The 21,259-nt window shown below is 44.3% G+C and overlaps 4 protein-coding genes across 4 annotated transcripts; 1 reads left to right on the forward strand and 3 right to left on the reverse strand.

Moving 5' to 3' along the window:
* Positions 1–61: 61 nt before the first annotated feature.
* Positions 62–2,712, reverse strand: LOC102720733 (molybdenum cofactor sulfurase). The gene has a single exon (XM_040526587.1). The coding sequence runs from the start codon at positions 2,386–2,388 to the stop codon at positions 382–384; it is 2,007 nt and encodes a 668-aa protein (XP_040382521.1). The 5' UTR covers positions 2,389–2,712; the 3' UTR covers positions 62–381.
* A 6,383-nt stretch (positions 2,713–9,095) lies between these two features.
* Positions 9,096–11,405, forward strand: LOC102721014 (sorbitol dehydrogenase). Its single transcript, XM_040526900.1, has 4 exons — positions 9,096–9,335; positions 10,049–10,116; positions 10,219–10,455; positions 10,540–11,405. Exons 1-4 carry the CDS (start codon positions 9,209–9,211, stop codon positions 11,209–11,211), a joined length of 1,104 nt encoding a protein of 367 aa, XP_040382834.1. The 5' UTR covers positions 9,096–9,208; the 3' UTR covers positions 11,212–11,405.
* Positions 11,406–13,714: 2,309 nt separating this feature from the next.
* LOC121055217 (dehydration-responsive element-binding protein 1J-like) lies at positions 13,715–14,431 on the reverse strand. Its single transcript, XM_040527194.1, has one exon. The coding sequence runs from the start codon at positions 14,429–14,431 to the stop codon at positions 13,715–13,717; it is 717 nt and encodes a 238-aa protein (XP_040383128.1).
* Positions 14,432–17,759: 3,328 nt separating this feature from the next.
* LOC121055180 (dehydration-responsive element-binding protein 1I-like) lies at positions 17,760–18,787 on the reverse strand. Its single transcript, XM_040527047.1, has one exon. The coding sequence runs from the start codon at positions 18,785–18,787 to the stop codon at positions 18,038–18,040; it is 750 nt and encodes a 249-aa protein (XP_040382981.1). The 3' UTR covers positions 17,760–18,037.
* Positions 18,788–21,259: the final 2,472 nt, after the last annotated feature.

A 21,259-nucleotide genomic window follows, 5' to 3' on the forward strand; every position in this document is an offset into this window, starting at 1 on the left:
ATTTTGTGTTATCTAAGAAATCCAGTTACGTCTTGTGAGCAATGAGTAAAATTGGCTGGATATGTAATTTGATGTTACCTAAGAAACTCAGTTACCTCTTGTGAGCATTGAGTAAAAATAGCTGTATTTCTCATTTGACCAACAAAGATGTACTGCAGGATGGCAACTGTTGAGTACTCCTATAGGAGTAGCAAACATGTAATCGACCCATCTTTTTCTAAGGAAGAAGACACTACAGTTTACAGGGAACGATGAACACTATAGCCCCTCTCGCACAAAGAATGGACGGAGCAGCTCGACAGCTGAGCTGATCCCAAAAGAATGGTGGACAGTGGCAGTGAAGTGATCTGTACCAATGGCGATGGTGGATTGATTCGTCGTCTACACCTCCACCGTCTTCTGGTTGAGCGCGGTGTACCTCCAGCGCTCCTTCTCGACGAAGTCGGCGTCCAAGAACTTGGCCACGAACGCCCACAGCCTGTAGGCGTCCTCGAAGTTGCTCAAGAACCCCAGCGACGCGTTCACCACGTAGATCCCCATCTCGCCGCCGCCGCCGGTGTCCTTCCTCTTGCCGCCGCCGCCGCCCATGTGCTCGAGGTGGGCGGCCCTGTCGGCGTCGTACCTGTCGGCGAACCAGATGTTGCGGAGGAAGCCGCAGGTGAGGGAGATGTTGTGGCGGTCGGCGAGCTTCTGCACCAGCGCCGGCGCCACCTTCTCCCCCTTCCAGTCGTACACGTTGAACGCCACCGACGGGCCCCGCTCGAACTTCACGCGGGGCCCGTACACGCGCACCAGCGGCTTGCCGTGCTCCGACTGCGGGTGCCGCAGCTTCTGCATCGCCACCACCAGCCAGTTGCTGATGCACCGCAGCCGGTTGCCGATGGCGATCAGCCCCAGCGCGTCCGCGTGGTCCAGTCCCCTGCACTCCACCTCCATCTCCTTCTCTTCAGCTGGCGGCGGCGGAGGCATCGGGTGTTTGTCGGTCGCCGGCGGCGAATCGGCCTCGCGGATCTCCGGCGTGTGGCCGTTCTCCTCCGCCGCGTCCATCTCCGGCACGTTCCTGAGACTGAGCGCGATGAGGGTGCCGCTGAGCGGGCCGGAGAAGGAGCTGGTGAGGTCGAGGTCTTCCGCCGGGTCGGCGAAGCTGCGCGAGTGGTCGAGCTCGGTGGAGTAGCCGGCGTCGTGGAGCGACCAGCGGCGGGCGGGCACGATGCTGACGACGCCGATGCTGCGCGCGATGACGGAGCGCTCGAGGGCGGCGAGGCTGGCCTTCTTGACGAAGAGGCCCGCGAAGCCGGAGGGGTTCTCGCCGAACACCTTGAAGAAGTTGCAGACGATGAAGTCCGGGCGGAGGAGGGAGAGGCCGAGCGTGTCGAGGTCCTTGGTGCCGAGCGCGCAGGCATCGAGCGCGACGTGCCACCCATGCTCCTGCGCCGCGCTCATCCACAGGTACGGGTACCTCGCGCCGGTCATCCGCGACACCAGCGGGAAGACGAAGAGCCCCCGGTGGCCGCGCCGCCGCCCGCGGACCAGCTTCTTGCGGAGGTCGCCGGCGTGGACGCGCATGCCCGGCCACGCGAACGTCGCCGACATCACCTCCGCGCCGCGGCGGCGCGCGCTCTCGGCCATCGCCCCCGCCGCCTCGCTCTCGTAGTCGTACACGGTGAGCAGCCGCTTGCCGTGGCTGTGGAAGGAGTAGGACTCCGCCAGCAGCCGGAACGCGGTGGTCCGGTTCGCCGTGCACACCATGGCGTACTCGTCCTCGGGGATGTTCAGCGACGCCATCACGCGCCTCGTCACGGCGCCGCCGATCCCGCCCTCGCCGCTCGCCGAGGCGACGTCCCCGCATTGCACCTGCGACCGCAGGCTCGTGGACTTGTACGCGATGTCGAAGAAGGGAGGCTGCCACGCGCCGGACGAACCCGGCGGCGAGGCCGACGTGGACGGCACCGACGAGTTCATCTGCGCGTGGGAGAAGAGGTTGATGCCGGTGTAGTCGAGGCACACGTGGCGGTCGAGGTGCTGGTACTCGCCGTCCCTGATGGCGTCGGCCTGGGCGAGCCCGGCGTACTGCGGGAACGCGGCGGCGAACTCCGAGTACGCCTCTTCCAGCGCCGGGAGCGACTCGTGGTTGGTGAACTGCGCGCCGGGGAAGAGCCCGGACGCCGCCGACTTGACGAAATTGTGCCGCGACGTCCTCGCCGTGGTGGTGATCGTCGTCGTGGCAATAACCGGCGCCCTCTTGACGCGCACCGGCACGCAGCCGGAGATGCACATGTAGTCTCGCTCGCGCTCCGCCCCGTTCGCCGGCGGCGTAGGCATCTCCCCGTCGTCGCCGGCTGCCGGGTTCTTGCTCCTGGACAGGTACTTGTTGATGAGCACGAGCATGGTTGCCTCATGGATAGGGTTGCCTTGTTAATCCTCGTGAGGTTCAGATGATGCTGTCACGACGACGCGAACTGGTCGGACAGCGACCGGATGGCCGCCCAGTGGCCGCATGCGACTGCTTCTCCCTCGTGGCCGGCCGCCGTCGCCTCCTCCTCCTGGTCTTTCTCTTCCTCTTCCTCTTCCTCTTCCTCTTCTTCTTCTTGTTTGCTTGCCCTGCTGGTGATCGAAGTGGTGATCGCCGTGCGCGCCAGTGGCTGTCCTGCAGCTGAGAAATAAAAAACCTTTTTTTTTTCTTTGGTTCATTCAGGGAGCCAAAGCCAAGTAGCCCACAGGCTCACAGTGAGTGAAAGCAACATACTCTCCATCACCATCTGGGATATGCTGCTAGCTCGTTTTTAAAATATAAATATTTTTAATTTATATATTATGGATTAAAGTTAAAAAAGAAAAGACTATAATATCTCTCGATAAAAAGGATTGGATAGATATAGAGTAATAAAGAGAATTAAATGATTGGTGATTTATAAGAAAAAATATTACAAATAATGTTGAATTTTTTTTATTTTTAATGAGATTAAAATATTAGAAATACTTATATTTTGATATGGAGGGAATATTACACTCCTACTAACAGTATCCAGTCAATGGCATCTGATGAGTGATGACTGAAAATGATCATATAGGATAGGATTTTTATTTTAGTAACAGAAATAGGGATATTTTTATTTGAAAAGAACCTATTTTTTGATTAGGTGTGAAAGCCCCCAACCTCCAGATATTCTCTAATTTGGTCAGAAACCAAAGCAAGTTGCTTGCTCTTCTTCCCCAGCATTCACGCCTTGTCTTGTACTCTTGTGTTGCTCTTGCTCCCCAATTTGCGGTGCCGGCTCTGACCACCCTAATTAGCTTTTATGCCTGTGAACTCCATACTAAATTTCGGCTCACCGTTCATCGTTTTCGACATGGCCACAGTCTATTCTGTTATCTCATAATTATCCTGTTATTGCTGGTGTAATCAACACCGAAGACCGAAGATGTAAATCATTTTTATAATCTTCCAAAAAAAAGTTTCACCCTAGTTAAGAAAATAACTAGAGTTATTAGGTTTTTAATGCAAACTTTCGGTATATATCTATATCACTATATACTATAATATAATAATAAGACTTTTAAAAAGATCATTAAGCTCCCCATACGTTCTTCTTCCTTAAAAAACATTCCTTTTCTCTACTACTTCAAACATACAATTGGGTGTCCTTCTCTTCATCCCACCTCATATAAAAACCATCCTTTAAAAAACACATAAAGAAGTGGCTTCTCTAAGAAAAACCATTTATTTTCTCTGTGGCATACAGTCCATCGCCATTTGTATGTACTATTTTTTTCTCTACGAACCTATGCAGTCCATAATTAGTTTGATGAATATGTAGTAATGTACGGTTATATTTCATCCTTTTTAGAGGTTTTTTGGGAAGAAAGAGTGCGGTAAACTTACATGTCAGCGATAGGTCTTGGTGTGATCGCAACCGATTCACTATGTAGTGAAGAACAAATAGATTCAGACACGAAAAAGATTCACGAGAGTAAAATAGTTGACAGCAACCTGGGAGGGCAGCCAGTAAGGGAGGGGGGACCTCACACACTGATGGATGGCAACCCCAACTTTGGGAGGCCGTAGGCTGCAGTCAATTGCTTTGACCATTTCAAACCCTAGCCAGTGTCGCCATTGCAACGTAGTACGTGGCGACGCCATTACGGGGAACCCAGAGAGAAACAGATCGATGCCACGAGACAAGACTGCCACTGCTGCTGCACCTGCGTTTGATTGCCTATACTCATGCGATGAGCGACCCGGTGCCATGTGATGTTAACTGAGTGAGGCCTCGTCAGGGCCCTAGTGCAAAACTAAATATAGAGATATTTATCATAATATATATATATATATACTTTATATATAAATTTAAGTTATTTTTAGAAATAATATTTATGAAGAAAATATTGTATAGATTATCTCAAAAAGTTAGAAGTGGATACCCTCAAGATTTGGGGGCCAGAGCGGCCATACTTTATCGTGCTTCTAAACAATACGTTTTATGCTAAAATTTTTTATTAAGAAGTTTCTGGTTTAATATTACTAAAATAAAGCTTGAAAAACCGAGAAAAGAAAACGGGGAATAAAGAATGCAGCCACAATTCTTTAATCTCCGGTGTACTGGAAAGATGGTTGGAAACGAGTGTGGAGGGAGCATGGGATTGAAAGCATGGGATTGAGAAGAAGAGTGTACTGTAGTGGGGAGTGTTTGTGTTTGACCATCCTAGCTTTCCTTCCTTCAGCTCGGATGCTACTAGTACGAGCAGCTCATTGACCATGTTTTTGCTTTCTTCTCTTCATCCCCATCAAATCTTCAATGACAGTGGGCCCTGGGACAACCTCTCCAATACTATCCAATGGTAGGGTTTGCAGTTTCGACCAAAAAACATCAAAAGAATTTAAGATTTCGACGTAAGATCAAGGCTGATTTTGAGTGAAATTTTGAATGGTTCTCGATTGAAACAGTAAATTTGAGGGGGTGATAGTTTGATTTTTTTTAATATACAAACGACATATTTACGAACGAAAAAAATAATTTATGAATGAAACTTATATATTCCTATTTCTAGCAATCCAAAAGTTAAGATTGAAAAATAAACTTCGGTGAAAACCCTAAAATTAACTTTAAATTTAAAGTTAAAATTTAAATTTTAACTTATAAATATAAGGAGAAGAAAAATGATGGGTGCGTAGATTTCATTGAATTCAGCGAAAACAGTCTCATGATTCAGCGCTTAATCGGAAAGGTGAGTCTGATCAAAAGGTATTATAGCTCATCAGAATTTGTTGCTTGGATCGTTTTGAGCTATAGCTAATAAACTACGAAAAATAAGCATAATAACATAAATAATTTATGGGTATATTTTTATATATAAACTATGAAGTTACTCGTGCTTTACAACGAATATAATATCGATTATTTGATAAATCCATTAGAAATTAGTAGGTATATCAGGTAGGAAACAAAAATTGTTTGTCTGTTTTGTAATTTTGTAAACACGATCTAGCACTTGCGAGAAAGCAACTGTTTCTTTTTTTCGGATCTCTCTATATGAAAGTGCGCAGAGACACTTTTTAAAATGGTAAAGAAAATAAGTTTTATACCGTTAAAATTGTGGCTAGGCAAATAAACTCAGGTCAATAGCAAAAGAGCTGGAGCGTACCGTTCGAATAGGCAGGTGCCATGTGGAAGAGTGACGGCCGGATTGCTGCTGGACAACCCAGGAAAAAAAGAAGATAAAGCACCACACCACACGAACGCCACGGATTGCAGACCGGTTCAACGACATGGACGTGGCCGGAATTCATCCCATGCTGTGCCGCCGCTCGCCGACGATGACGACCCTCCTCTCCTCACCCACGCGGTTTCTCTCCGGATTTTTCGTTTTTCTTATACTTATAAGTTAATTTTTTGTTTTTAAATTTTAAATTCAGAGTTGATTTTAAAATATTTTATTATAATTATTTTCTAGCATTGGTTTTTAGGTCACTAATACACATATTAAAAGTTTTATTCAATTATTCATTTGTGACATCGTAACTCATTATTTTTCATGTCTTTTATTTGATGTCTTTATTTGATGGTTTGTTTTTTTAAAAAAATGTACAAGTTTGCGAAACTTAAAATGTTTTTAATATAAATCAAATCATAAAAGCATAATTAATAATTATATAGATTTTTTCAACGAAATAAATGATCAATTCTAGACTTATCAAAAGGTTAACGGCGTGAAATTGAAAAAAAAATAGAGCAACGGTGTGAAGCGGCGACCGGTCGGTAATTGCGGCTGGATTTTTGTACCGACAGGTGAAAATGAGAGAGAGAGAGTCGGTGGTGATGGTCATTTCTGATAGGTGTCGGCGTTGAGTCTCTCTCTTTTTACTGTGTACGCTGCATTCAGGTTTGGAAGTTTTTAGCCTACACAACAAAATCCGCCATTTTCCCTGACGGCGATGCATTGACTAATTCTATTGGATAGATTTCTTTAATTACCTGTGTTTATGTTAATGTATAATCTCGTCATCTTCAACCATGTGTCCATGTGGGCTTGGCTTATATATGGCCCCTGCTGCATTAAGACCGTGACATTATCCTTTCGTACACGTACATTGATCTTGTCTTAATCAGTTGTTATTATGAGTAAATATACTGTATAATCCTACTCTTTAACAGATCACCATCCTCGTCGTCCTACTTATGCTTGTCTTTTAAACTAAAATTTAAATTTTCAGAACTTCATTTTGATATTGAATTTGTCGGTTTTTATTGCAAGACAACATTAACCTTTGAATTGTTACCAACATGTATATAAAAGTTTTATCTATAAATTATTTTTATTTCTAAAAATTAATAATTCCATCCATCCTATAAAGAGTATATTTTATACTTTTTATGTTGTTCGTTTGTCTTATTAAAAAATATGACTAGTATTTTTATTATTGTTAGATGATAAACATGAATAATAATACTTCATGTGTGGCTTTTTTTAATATTTTAATTATTTTTCAGATAAAATGAACGGTCGAACGTTGGACACCGAAATTCATACATACAGTTAAATTAAAATGAATGTTATATATATATAAATAAGCATAACTATAAATAAAATGAAATGATGGAACTGAAATACGATTAACGTTGGGCCGTACACGATGATGAGCTAATGACGTCCATATCAGGTCACGCTAAAGAAGAAAACATGTCGCTGTTCTCTGATGCAAGGACGCAACAAACAGCTCACCAACACTATACTGTTCTATATGTACGCATCATTCAGAATTCCATCTCTAATAATGTGATACTATAATGACGTGTTCGATCGGTCATGCCTCAAACGTGCCTTTCTTGTCCAATCAAAACTCTCTTTCTTTTTTAATGTCACAATAATAACCCAATTATTATTTACGCTTCTCTCACTGTCTGTTTTTTGGGCCGTCAATGTCGTTGTTAATAGCAGCACTGCCGATTTCTTGCTAATGCGGCCCGGCCCGACGTAGCCCAAACGGCCCATTTTAAATGGGCCTTTTGATCGGTTCGTCCGAGATTTAAGATTTTTTTTAGAGTAGTGATTTTTTTTAGGTAGGTATGACATACTAATCACGTGATGCCGTATATTCATCGTCATACGTCTCTGTTTGCTGAAGTTAGTGTCTCATCTTTTCTTCCGTCTATACTTATCGGTGTAAACTTAAATTTTAAATTTAGAGCTTTTATCGTATTTATTTTTCAGCAGTTTCTTTTGGATGGTTAGAAACACATATGTAAATTTTTTATTCAAAAATTATTTTTCGTTTACATGTCCTTTAGCTTCTTTAAAGAAAAAGCAAAATGATAACCCCATAATTCACTAGATTATTAAAACATATTATTTGTTCTGCCTGTCTAGTAATATAATTTTTAAAAACATTCTACTGTACTGATTATATCATTTGTTCTAAGTTATTTATCAAATTATTTCCTAAATATTAAATTTATCTCCACAATTAAGTAGATAAATCTTCGAAAGCTACTGTCATCGTCAAACCGTCGCCGGTCGCCGTCCTGTCCAGGGAGAATAATAAAATCCGTGGTCCAAACATGACCGATTCGTGGATTTGATCCCCAGATTGCAAGAATCTCTCCCCTATTTCGTGACACTTCCATGATCACGAAGCAGATACGAAATGTTTGTTACCTCTTTTTCTGAAAGAACCAAATGTTGTTGTCTAACCCAGAAGCGTAAAGTGCAGCGCTTGCTCTTTTGATCACACACACTTTGGCTTTGCTCCTGACAAAACCTTGAAGGTTTTCTACTGATTTTTTTTTGTCCCCAATCCTTTCTTGATTGATTGCAAGATTAGTATAGCAAAAGGTGCGTCACTGCGTGGTGGCGACAAGTGATGACGGATGAGAAGCGATCGAGCTGGAGTAGTCCAGACCAAACAAAACACAAAAATATCATCTCGCGCTGTCATCACAGTCACACTGTCCTTTTCTCCGGTTGCTTCTGTCCTCTTTTCGTTTTTCACTTAGTGAAATGAAAATCTCGAGCTGGGGTGTTTACTAAGGGAAATGAAAATTTTTCGATATCACGTAAGACGTTTGATCGGATATCAAAAGGTGTTTTTGGACATTAATGAAAAAATGAATTTCACGGCTGGCCTGTAAACCACGAGATGAATCTTTTGAGCCTAATTAGTCCGTCATTAGCGCATGTGGGTTACTGTAGCACTTATGACTAATTACGTACTAATTAGGCTAAAAAATCGTCTCATGATTTCTCATATAACTGTGTAATTAGTTTTTTGTTTTATCTATGTTTAATATTCTATTTAGGTGTCTAAAGATTCGATTCGATATTTTTGCGCGAAAATTTTTGGGAACTAAACAGCCTCTTATACTTCTCAAGTAAAATTTAATTTTTTTCCCAAGATTTGAATTTATTTTAGGATTTTTCATCGAGTTTATTTTTTTAAATTTAATTTTTAATAAAAACATGTATATAAAATTTTTATTTATAAATTATTTTTTTTTCGTAAGTATCTTGCAAGCATCATCTCGTCTGTCGCGTATGGCGATAAGCATCGCGGTGGCTAAGAATAGCCGGCGGCGGAGTTGGCTGCATCTGTGTGCCATTGCTCCCCTATTTAATCGCCACATCACTCATCATCACTTGCTCTCTGCATTAGCAGTATTCACTACTACTGGTTAGTGACTGAGACTGAGAGTGGGTGTGCTGGGCGAGGAAGATGGGGAAGGGAGGGAAAGGAACCGAGGGGGCGGCGGCGGCCGGAGCCGGCGAGGAGGAGAACATGGCGGCGTGGCTGGTGGCGAAGAACACACTCAAGATCATGCCCTTCAAGCTTCCGCCAGTTGGTCTGTCGCCTCTTTGTCTTTTTTTTTCTCCTTCTTTGATGAACATGTTATCCTGATCTGTGCCCAGTGTGCTGGAGTACTACTAGCCTGAACATATTAGCCTAATCTCTTGCTGCTGTATTGTCTTTCAAGAGAAAAGTTTGGTCGGTTCTTGTGGTAAATAGATTTCCTGGGAATAGTTCAGAATCCAGGTGTAGTGGTTCAGAAATCCCCTGGAGTAGTACTGACTTGTTAGTTCTGAAAAAACAGTGCTGGTTTGGTTATCCAATCTTTCTGAGAACTTGATTAGTTGCTGTGCTTGTTTATCCCAAATATCTAGGCAGCTCTGACAGTCTCCTCAAGTTTTTACATTATCCTGACTGGTATAATAATGTAAAGCATGTTTTCAATTTCCTGTAAAGATAAGAATTGTCAGGCAGAAACAGGAAATGTCACTTTCCTGTTTCTGCACTGTTATTGTTGTTTAGTGATTTATTCTTCCCATCTTATGTGAGACTGCTACTTGGCTATGCAATCAACATGCCTAATCATGCCATGCTCGAGTCTCAAAATCTCAACTCCTGAATTATGATATCTTGTTTCTTCACAAGGGTCAAGCGTTTGCATTCAGCTACTGAATTTGGCTGCAATACAGTGTGGGGGTGAATTCGGTGAAATGTTGTTGCAGAAAAAATGTTGGATGAAACAAAACTGAAACTGATGAACTTTTTCAGGGCCGTATGATGTCCGGGTCCGGATGAAGGCAGTGGGGATCTGCGGTAGCGACGTGCATTACCTCAGGGTGATCTTACTGACTTACTGTTCATCGTCATCATCATCACAAAACACAAAGAATTGAAAGGAAAAACTTAATGTGGCGTGTATATGTGTGCTGGAGTTGCAGGAGATGCGCATTGCGCATTTCGTGGTGAATGAGCCGATGGTGATCGGGCACGAGTGCGCCGGCGTGGTCGAGGAAGTCGGCAGCGGCGTGAAGCACCTCGCCGTCGGCGACCGCGTGGCGCTGGAGCCCGGCATCAGCTGCTGGCGCTGCAGGCACTGCAAGGGCGGCCGCTACAACCTCTGCGAGGACATGAAGTTCTTCGCCACCCCTCCTGTCCATGGATCTCTCGCCAACCAGGCAAGCAAGCAAGCAAGCAGATTTCGGTTGCTCTCGATGAAAAAAGAGATGATCTTGATGTATGATGATGATGTCGTCGTGCAGATCGTGCACCCGGGCGACCTGTGCTTCAAGCTGCCGGAGAACGTGAGCCTGGAGGAGGGCGCCATGTGCGAGCCGCTGAGCGTGGGCGTGCACGCGTGCCGGCGCGCCGACGTCGGGGCGGAGAAGCGGGTGCTGATCATGGGCGCGGGGCCGATCGGGCTGGTGACCCTGCTGGCGGCGCGGGCGTTCGGCGCGGCGCGCGTGGTGATCGTGGACGTGGACGAACACCGGCTGTCGGTGGCGACGTCGCTGGGCGCGGACGCCGCCGTGAGGGTGTCGACGAGGGCCGAGGACGTCGGCGACGAGGTGGAGAGGATCAGGGCGGCGATGGGCGGCGACATCGACGTGAGCCTGGACTGCGCCGGGTTTAGCAAGACGATGTCGACGGCGCTGGAGGCGACGCGCGCCGGCGGGAAGGTGTGCCTGGTGGGGATGGGGCACAACGAGATGACGGTGCCGCTGACGTCGGCGGCGATCCGGGAGGTGGACGTGGTGGGGATATTCCGGTACAAGGAGACGTGGCCGCTGTGCCTGGAGTTCCTCCGCGCCGGCAAGATCGACGTGAAGCCGCTGATCACGCACCGCTTCGGGTTCTCGCAGGCGGAGGTGGAGGAGGCCTTCGAGGTCAGCGCCCGCGGCCGCGACGCCATCAAGGTCATGTTCAACCTGTGAGAACAACTCGCTCAAGATGCACTCGATCTTGTACCTCCCTCCCTTCCTCCGGCTCCGGTCACAAATAAAAGGAGGTGCGGTTTGGAACGTGTCGTCGTCGTCGATCGGTTTGTGAGCTCGGGCAAATGTATGTTTTGCTAGCTGCCGTGTCTGTCTCTGCTGGAATAAAGGGCAGCGTTTATGCCGGGGACTAATTTGGCTGCGTTCTTTTCGGTGAGATTATCTGATTCATGACAGCTATTTCATGACATAAACAATAGAGTTGGTTTATATAAAGTTTAAAAATAAGATGATCAATTTTTATATAAAAACTTTTTTAAAAAATATACTGTTTAACCGTTCGAGAACTGTTCGAGAAGTGTATCCAAAAACTAAGCAATAATCTGTGTAAAAAGAACACACCCTAAAACATGCATTTTTGCCACTTTACATTTCTACTTGTCGAGTTTGTTGGAGTATGTTCAGGTCAGAAGACTCAGAACTTGGACAGCTTTGGCAGAATTTACAAAGACATGAGCTATTCTTAACAAGAAAATTCTAAAAATTACCATTGACGGAACGTCTAAGTTTAAAATATTATTGACGAGCGTGGGTTCTAATAAAAGTCATTGTAAAAACAAATTTGTCTAAGATCGTCGTTAGGATTTCGTCTATTTTGTTCATATTACAGCACTTAACAAAAAATACTAACGGAACCCTACTTGCGATGATATTTATTAGACAAATTCGTTTGTATGGTGATATTTTGTAAAATTCACACTTATCGATGGTATTTCTTAGAATTAATATTTGTTAGATTTTTCTCATTTGTAACAGACTAGTCAGACCGGCGGCGTGAAGGCGTTTTGTTTGACACAAGCCCAACGGTGTGTTCGCCAGAGTATGAGACGGACTCAGTTTTTTAGCATATGGGTGGACATCCGTTGCTTGTATGTCATCTAAATAGTCATCAAAAATATGAAAAAAATTTGATAAGATAGATTAATATGAGTTATATCACTCCACAAACATGCAAGTTTAAATTTGACTTCTACACGTGGTAACAAAAATAATTATGAATGTGCATATACTAATTTCAGTCTATTTTTATTTTTTTGCTACAACTTGTAAAAGATGAATTTAAACTTGCATTTTATGGAGTGATATAACTCATATTCATATATATTTTCGAATTTTTTCATATTTTTTACTGACTATTTAGATGACATGTAAGCACATGCGTGAATCCACCCGTGTGCTGGAAACAGTTTCCCAGCATGAGACTGGCTCCAACTGACATCTTTTTCGTTTTCCTACGATCTGAATTAATTCATTTCTGAGACCTAATATGATGCGAGGAAGGCTCTGGCGTCACAAGCCCAACCCCTTTATAAATTGGGCCGAAATGGAGCCCAGTAGCGTGTCGAATGCTGCGAGCCCGTAAAGCGTTCGCGGTCGTGGCCCGCCCGCTCGCACGCACGCAGCGGCAGCCTCCGCGAGATTTCGGGGTTTCGCCATGCCGACGCCGACGAAGCGAGGCCAACTCCGGCGGCGCCGACGCCGACGCGTGTGGCGCCCGGAGCATGTCGTTTCAATGCCGGCGGGTCACGACAACGAACGCCTTTTCTTCTTCTTCATCATCATCCTCCCGGATTCGATTCGGTCAACCGATCAGAGGACCAAACGCTCTTGCCCGCTTCGCCGTCTGACTTAGGGCCTAAGACAACGACGCCATCCATCCAATCTGATCTGATCCGTCAGAGATGATCTTTGCAGATTAAATGCGCAATATTTATGATGACGGCCGTGCGGAGTCGATCGACATACATAAACAAAATTCGTATTCTTCTTAAAAATATCAAATCTTGTGGTGATGCCGACGCTGCCGTCTGCAGCTTTTCGTCCACGTCGTCGTCGTCGTCTTCTTCTTCTCTCGCATGCCAACCTCCAGCCTCCCATGGCGAAGGTTGCTATCACTAGCTAGCCACTAGTACCCATCTGATGGGAGAGACGAAGCAGAGTTCCATTATTAACTCTCTCCGAACAGTTACTGTTAGCTAGTATTCCGCAATTAACATGTACAGCGTCGTCTGGGTTTAATTAAGATCGGTCTCTGTTTCCAATTGTAGCCACATGCACAGTGCAAGTGTTTGACTTTGGATCTTGTCGACATCGATCGGAGTTTATATACATACGTGGCTGCTGCATTGCGCTGACTCCGGTAAACTTAACCTGCTAACAAGGTGATCTTTTGGTGTGTTATCCTGATTTTATAGATGTCAGACTTGATTTTTTTTTTTGACAATCATCGATATATATGAACGATTCATTGGTAAATATGATGTAATCAACCAAAAAGAAAGAATTGTACAAAGTTTGATACCATGAAAAATGAGACGTTCTTCGATTGCGGGCATAACGATCTTTTGTTCTGCTACTAGTGAGATAATATAAGTTTTGGACGACACTAACGCATTCAACATGCTAGTGAAGGAAGGAAAATTTGTTCGGTTTTGGGTGCGAGCTAGCTCCACAGCTCCATTTCAGCGCCGCCGGATCCTTCGTCGTCGCAGCACTCCACGCCGGCCGGCGGCGGCGGCGGCTCCATGAGCAGCCCCTGCGCCAAGCTCGCGTAGTACAGGTCGGCGCGCATATCGCCGAACATGTCGCCGTTAAGCATGCCGTTGTCCAGCGTAGCCGCAGCGGAAGCGGCGCCTGTCACGACTGTCGGCGCAGAAGTCACCGGCGATGAGGACGGAGGGGCACTACTGGCGGGCTCCGAGGGAGGAGCGCTCGACGCGGCGGCGCGCCCCTGGGCGCCCCGGCGCAGGAACTCCGCCACGGCCTCGCTGGCCGCGCGCTGCACGTCGGGCAGCTGGCCCTGGGCGCCGCCGGAGGCGGGCGGGACGTGGAGCAGCCAGGCGGAGTCGGGGAAGTTGAGGCTGGCCGACTCCCCGCAGAGCGCGAGCATGGCGGCGTCGTGCGCGCGCGCGGCCTCGTCGGCGGTGTCGAACGTGCCGACCCAGAGGCGGTCGCCGCGGCTGCCCGGGACGCGCACCTCGCACACCCACCTCCCGGCGCGCCCCCGCCGCCGCACCCCGCGGAACACCGGGTGCCGCGTCTCCTGGAACTTGGTCCGCCCCGCCGGCCGCTTCGGCGACGAAGGCCCCGCCGCGGACGAGGAGGAGGAGGAGGAGGAGGAGCTCGTGCGCATGAGGTGGCCGCTGGTGCTCTTGTCCATGGCCGGGGCGGGCGAGGTGTGTGTTGGTGGCGGCAACTTGAGTGTGCGATTATATATAGGTATGGTGGCTGCGGCGCGGGAAAATTTGTGGATTTGTGAGGCTTTAAAACGGAGGAAGGAAATCAAAGGAGGAAATCCAGGCGGCGTTGGTTTGAGCGGCGAAAGCGTAGTCGGCGTTGTTATTGCGCTTGCGCCATCGTGACGGACGGGCTGATTGTAGCAACTATACCCAGGGCTCCATGTTCCCGATTTTTTCTAATTCGTATTTCACGTGTACGCTTTCTTAACGATTAAATATATTTTTTTATAAAAAATAATTTTAATGAGTATATTAATATATTTTTATGTTTTGAGCTCAAAATTCATTATTACGTTTTACATGTTAGGGGATGTTTCCTAACCCTTCTAAATAAAAAAACATAATAACACAATTAACAAATCATTATTATGTTTTACATGTTAGAAGATGTTTCCTAACCCTTCTAAACGAACATACCCAACACAATGATGCGACTAACCATCACAAGTTCACAACTTGTTGGAGTTGACGAAACTTTGGTCTTGCGAGGCTCTGGGGTGCTGCACTGTTTCAAGCACGTCTTTGGTACCCTAGATGAACCACAGTTTGTGTGAGATACAATTATAATGCGAACTTGTTTCTTAGCCTAACTAAGAGCCCGTTGGGTTGAGAGTTGTGTAGTATACTAGTGGTTTCGTGAGTCGAGACTGCTAGTTGAGGCTTCCTCCTTGGGTTAGAGACAACATATATCTTTGAGGAAAATATCAGCATGTAGTTTATACTGTCTCTATTTTATAATATAAGGTATTTGACTTTTTTATTATAACGTTTGACTATTCGTCTTATTCAAAAATTTAGTATAAATATAAAAAATAATAAGTTGTGCTTAAAGTTATTTTAATAATAAAGTAAGTCACAAGCAAAATAAATGATACTTCTATAGATTTTTAAATAGGACAAATAGCTAAACCTTGCAAGAAAAAAAGTCAAACATCTTACATTATGAAATAGATAGAATATTTCACGAGTTAGTCAATTTATGACAATCAAACGTAGGAGTAGTAAACATAAAGTGCAATCGTATCATAGAGGAGCAGTGCAACACTAAATCTCCGCTTATGATTTTATGCTTTATATAGGTTAAAATTTGATTTTTAGTACTTAATTTTGAAGATTTTTTTATCACAAACTATTTTCCAGTTTTTTTTGCTTTTAAATATCAGAAATATATATATATAAGTTTTATATATGAAATTTGTTTTGTTTATAGTTAGTTTTAAGGAAACAACGGTGGAATGGACACTCACGTGGCGACAAGAGGGTTTGCTTAGCCGTATCTAGTTTGGCCCCATGGTTTGGTTTCCATGGGAAGGCATGGCACCGGCTACTTTACCATATCGAGTGTAGAAAATCAATGGATGCAGACCTCATGTCCGTGATGGCAGAAAAGGGAAAAAAAAAATCCGAGGTTGGTTTCCATTTCTGGTATTGAGCCACACCCATGGGCGCCAAGCCTGCTGCTGCTGCTGCTGCTGCTGTTTCCCCCACTTCTCTAGAGTACATGCTAGATTGATGTGGCCACCGGAGTACGGACAAGCTCAACTATTCTACTCTTGTACGGACTACTAGAAATAGTTCTTTACTAAATTAATTATTTTTAGGTTGAGGTAGTAGTCCTATTGTTTTGTGCTGGAAGTCCTTTTTGTCGCCCCCTAAATTAATTATTTTTATGTTGATCCACATTTTTAGGTGAAATTACTAAAATCGGAAACACCAAATTAGTTTTGGTAAATTCGTAATTAGATATTTGTTAAAGTATGTTTATTTCGTGGTAAAATGTTGCTATATTTTTATAGGGATTTTTTAAAGTTTGAAGACATTTGATTTGGAATTACCTAAAATTAACTACCTCCGTTTCATATCGTAAGACTTTCTAGCCTTTCATAAATTCATTAATTGATGAATGTATATAATTTATATATATGACTAAATTCATTAGCATACATATGAATCTAATCAAGATTAGAAAGTCTTTCATTATGAACTGAGGGAGTATTATTTTTCCCGGAAGACCAGCTTAGGCGACCGGTGTTCTATTTATCTTGCAAGGAGCAAAATATTAAATATAGGTTGCCAAAAAGGCGGTAAGAGAGCTATTCTTTCTACACCCATGGCGGCAAAAAAAAAAAAAAAAGCTTGCCGTCATTTCAACGATGTTCTCGTGAGATCCTTGGCACATTTCGTGCTCCAAAGTTTTCTCTCGTTTAGAAGTACTGTAATATAACATAAAACGAATGGAGTAGTATTTGTAAGATCATATACTATATATCTGTCGTGTTAACATGGTTGATCAAGAGAGATAATGCACGTTTATATAAGCTGAGACGATGTATCAAAGTCCATAAATTTGATGATTTCTCGTGGAAGGCATTTTGGTTTGCTATGCATCTAGGCACGGCCGTACAAAACATTGAAATCACAAGTGGAAGAGGTAGACGATTAATTAGAGTAGTAGGTGATGTAACGAAACTAATTGTAAACGAAGGTAAATCGGTCATTTTAAGTTTACCATATGGGGGCATATGGGGAGGTTCGTTTGTTATCACAAAATTGCTTAGCAGCTCAATCGTGGCCTCCACTATATCACCGGATCGAAGTACCGTGCAGTCGTCATTTTCATCGATGCTTCCAATTAGAGCAATTTTTTTATCATTAGGGAGTTAACATAAACTAACACTATTTTCTATATAAAATTTGATACCTTTTGATTTGATACCTTTTGTATCTTAAATATTAGAAGTTATCAAATTTTACATATAAAACAGTGGTACCTCCTTAGTACTTAGAATATAAAAAATATTCTTCCAATTATGGGTTCATTTTTTGGGCTTTTAAAAGGGAATACTAAACAGCGAATTTGCAAACGGAAAATAATTTATGAATAATTTTTTATCGGTAAAATTTGTAAAAAAATAATGTATTGGTAGTTATTGGACAATTTTTTTAAAAAAATAATAATTGGATGCAGACAAACTAATGGTAATTAAAAAATAAAAATCATGTAAATTCATATATTTTGTGCTGAGAACCGCCCAAGGTCAAATTTGCAGAAACCAAAATCATTTTGAGTAAGGAAGATATAACTAAAATATAGGAAGGAACTTTGAATTTAATTCATTTTTTCTGGGTCAAAGAACGTCTTGTGGCGTGCTAAAGCTTTAAAAGAGGACCAATGAGCTGGTTTTGAGTAGAAACCGGTGGTGAGTTTGAGCAATTTTGGATTAAACTGTAAAATTTGTCTTTCTACACTGTTAATGAAATCTAGCGGCACACAAACAAAGTTCTCTTACAATATTTAATTTGGTATTCCCTACTCTTTGACTATGCATGGCATTTTTTTTATTTCACTCCCAATCATCCAAAACATGAAGAAATGAGTAAACCACACCCAGGAATCATAGATTCCAGAGGCAGGAAAATCAGTAAATGTTCAGCCATCAACAAAAAACAACTCCTATATACAAGGCCGTACATGCTCAGCTGCTGTTAGGTCACCATTTTTATGTACACGAATGAAGCGTGCCTGCTTAGTAGCTCCACAGAGACACGTCAGCGATCTCACATGAGTCGCCGTCGCCGTCGTCGTCGTCGGACGATGCGCCGGAAGCCGGCGGCTCCATGAGGAGGCCCTCCGCTAAGCTCGCGTAGTACAAGCTCCAGCCCATGTCGCTCAGCACGTCCAGCTCGAACGGGGAAGCCTCCTCGTCGTCGACGTCGACGTCGCTCGTGCTGCTGCTGGTGACGGCGTCGTCGTCGCTCGTGGCGGACGGCTCGGACGTGGCAGACATGGCGTCCTCGGCGGCGAGTGGCGCCACGGACTCGCGCTGCTGGAAGTCCTCCAGAGCCTGCGCGACGGCGTGCTGGACGTCGCGGGCGCTGCGGAGCGTGGCCGGCGGGGGCACGGCGAGCAGCCAGGCGGAGTCGGCGAAGTTGAGGCACGCGGCGCGGCCGCGGAGTGCGAGCATGGCGGCGTCGTGCGCGCGGGCCGCCGCCTCGGGGGCGTCGAACGTGCCGAGCCAGAGCCTGCAGCCGCGGCGGCCCGGCACGCGGACCTCGCACACCCACCGCCCCGCGCGCCCCCGGCGGCGCACGCCGCGGAACACCGGGTGGCGGGTCTCGTGGAACTTGGTGCGCCCCGCGGGGCGCTTGGGCGGGGAGGAGCGGCGCAGCTGGCCGTGTCCCTGCCCCGGCACCGGCGTCGCCGAGGACGACGTCGTGGAGGCACGGAACGCCGGCGACTCGCCGGTCATCTCCTTGAGTAATTTCGTCGTAAACATTGTGGGTGTACGGATTACGTTGCTTGGAGGTGTTTGTTTGGTGGGAAAAAATGGCGGTTTTGCGCGGGAGTATTTGTAAGCGCGCGGCTCCTGACCACGAAGGTGGGCCCCGGCTTGGTTTGGTTTGGTTCGGTTCAGTGGGCGGCGATGAAGAGAAAGAGGCGTCTAGTATTCCGGATGGTCGCAGTGCCTGACGGCGTGCGCAAGTCGCACTCGCTCCCGTAAAACCTTAAACGGAATGAATATTCTGTTGTGTCTCGTTATTTAATTTTAAAATGTATCTTTGGTTTCTCACGAATTTTCAGCAATATACCGTTTTTAATGAAAATTCAAAATACCCTTATCTATATAACCATGTGTTATGTAACAATAGGGCATCTATAGAACCGAAGTGTTTTTCTGCCCGAATCTACTATAACTATCTTTTGGCTTTTGGTTATGTTTATAAGATAAAATTTTGATTTTCTAACCTTAAAGTTAAAGTTCTCTCATGAACATGTATGTAAAAGTTTTATTCGTAAAATATTTTCTATTTACAAATATATTGTTTAACATTTAAAAAAAACCATAAGATGACAAGCAATGAGCCAAATGCGTATATTTCTAATTTGTTTTAAAAAATAAATATAAATATATGTTTTTTAAAAAATGTGAGGTAAAAGTATATTTTGAAAACAATCTGTTTGCTTCAGTTGCGATCGGCCCGTTCCGTTACTGGTTGCTGTCATCCGATGGATACAATCCAAATCGATCAATGATCAGGAGCAAGCATCAATCAGTCCATAAACCCACAACTTGCAGCAAAACCATAAGATGCCTTAAACGGAAACAAGATTAGGAAGCAACTAGTTTTAAATTCGAACGAAAGTAACCAAATCATGCAGCTGCTATACCTTTAGCAGGATAAACATAGCGTTCGTCAGAGCGAAATAAAGAAACGGACACTACCCGTTTTGGGTCCGTGGGGCGTCCGGTTTTCCGGCCGCCGGTATGCGAAAGGAGGCAGCAGCAGCAGGAATGGACTCAAAACACATGCAAATCCTGCGTGCTGCAACCCGCCGTCCCCCCGGCGCCCCCGCTTGCTGGGGGGTGGGGCCAAAAGCGCATGGTTTTTTAAGGAAAAAAAGCGCAAAAGCGCAGCTACTTGCTGCGCCAGCGACTGACGTGCGGAGTTTATCCATCCAGCCACACACGTAACGTACGTGTGGTCATCACATTTTCGTTGCCTGCGCTAACTTTTCGCCTATACTTATATATTAAATTTTAATTAAAATTAATTCTATTTTTTATCGTAATTTTTTTTTCGGTATTTGGTTTTATATCAATATATATATAAGTTTTGTCTATAAATTATTATTTAATTGTTAATAGGTTATTCGCTTGTGCTTATTTTAAGCGAAAAGCTGAGCTTTTGAAGCTGGAAGCTGCTGCTTTTAAGAAAGACCATTGGCCATGTGTAGCAGAGATGACATCTCCGAGTTTGAATTAATTAATTAATGGTCTGCTGAAACGTTGAACGGATCATGTCCATGTATTCCTACCGCTACAGGTATTTCTTGGCCGAATAAGCATGTTTAGTGGAATTGAGGGACCAGGATTCTAGTAGGATGGCCCCCTCCTACTACTCTTAACTATGAGAAAAGGGAGATGTCAACAGTGTCTCGTTCTTGTCGTGGCTTCTAATGACATCATGCCTTACATAATTTCGTTGCAGATTTGCGAATTGGATGGTCAGTTTGGTCATCGCCACTCTGCACCAGGTAGGCTCAACACTCTTTCAGCTGCAGTTTTCAATTTAAAAGTACTATTTACAGTGTAAAAATATAAGAATACAAGGGTATAAATTTATATAGATTCATGTCCTTCATGTCTTTATATTCTTGGCCGGAGGAAGTAGAGAAATACTCCAACCCTAGCTATTCAGTGATAGGCACGCCACATGTAGCTTGCCTTTAATCAGGAAAACTAGGGGTCGATCGTTTGAGTTTTTTAATGAAAAAATAAAACAACATATTTGTAAACGAAAAATATTTTATAAATAAAACATTTATATTATATATATTCTTGATGATTTAAATATTAATGTCAATAAATAAACTCTGGTTAAAAAACCCCATAAATTTAAATTTAAAATTAAAACAAAAAATTTAAATTTTGTGAAACAATCGTGAGATGCAACATTATCCACCGTGTTGCATGATACTAGCCCACGTCAGCCATCGCGCTAAATCGCTCGTTCCTCGTGGAGAAAAGTCCTGTCAAGAGGCTAATCCTAGCCGAGCCAAACACCATCGTAAGTGGTTCAAAATTTCGAAATTTGGGGAATTGACCTTCCACTGGTAATTAAGACTCAGTGGGTCTTTTCATACCCTACTTAGCACTTACATATTTTAAACTCAAACTAAAAATTGCACATTCGTTACACCGGACCAAGTTAATTTTAATTGTATAAATTAGAGTAAGTTTTGAAAA

This window comes from Oryza brachyantha, chromosome 8, assembly GCF_000231095.2.
Source record: "Oryza brachyantha chromosome 8, ObraRS2, whole genome shotgun sequence".
NCBI classification, from domain to species: domain Eukaryota; kingdom Viridiplantae; phylum Streptophyta; class Magnoliopsida; order Poales; family Poaceae; genus Oryza; species Oryza brachyantha.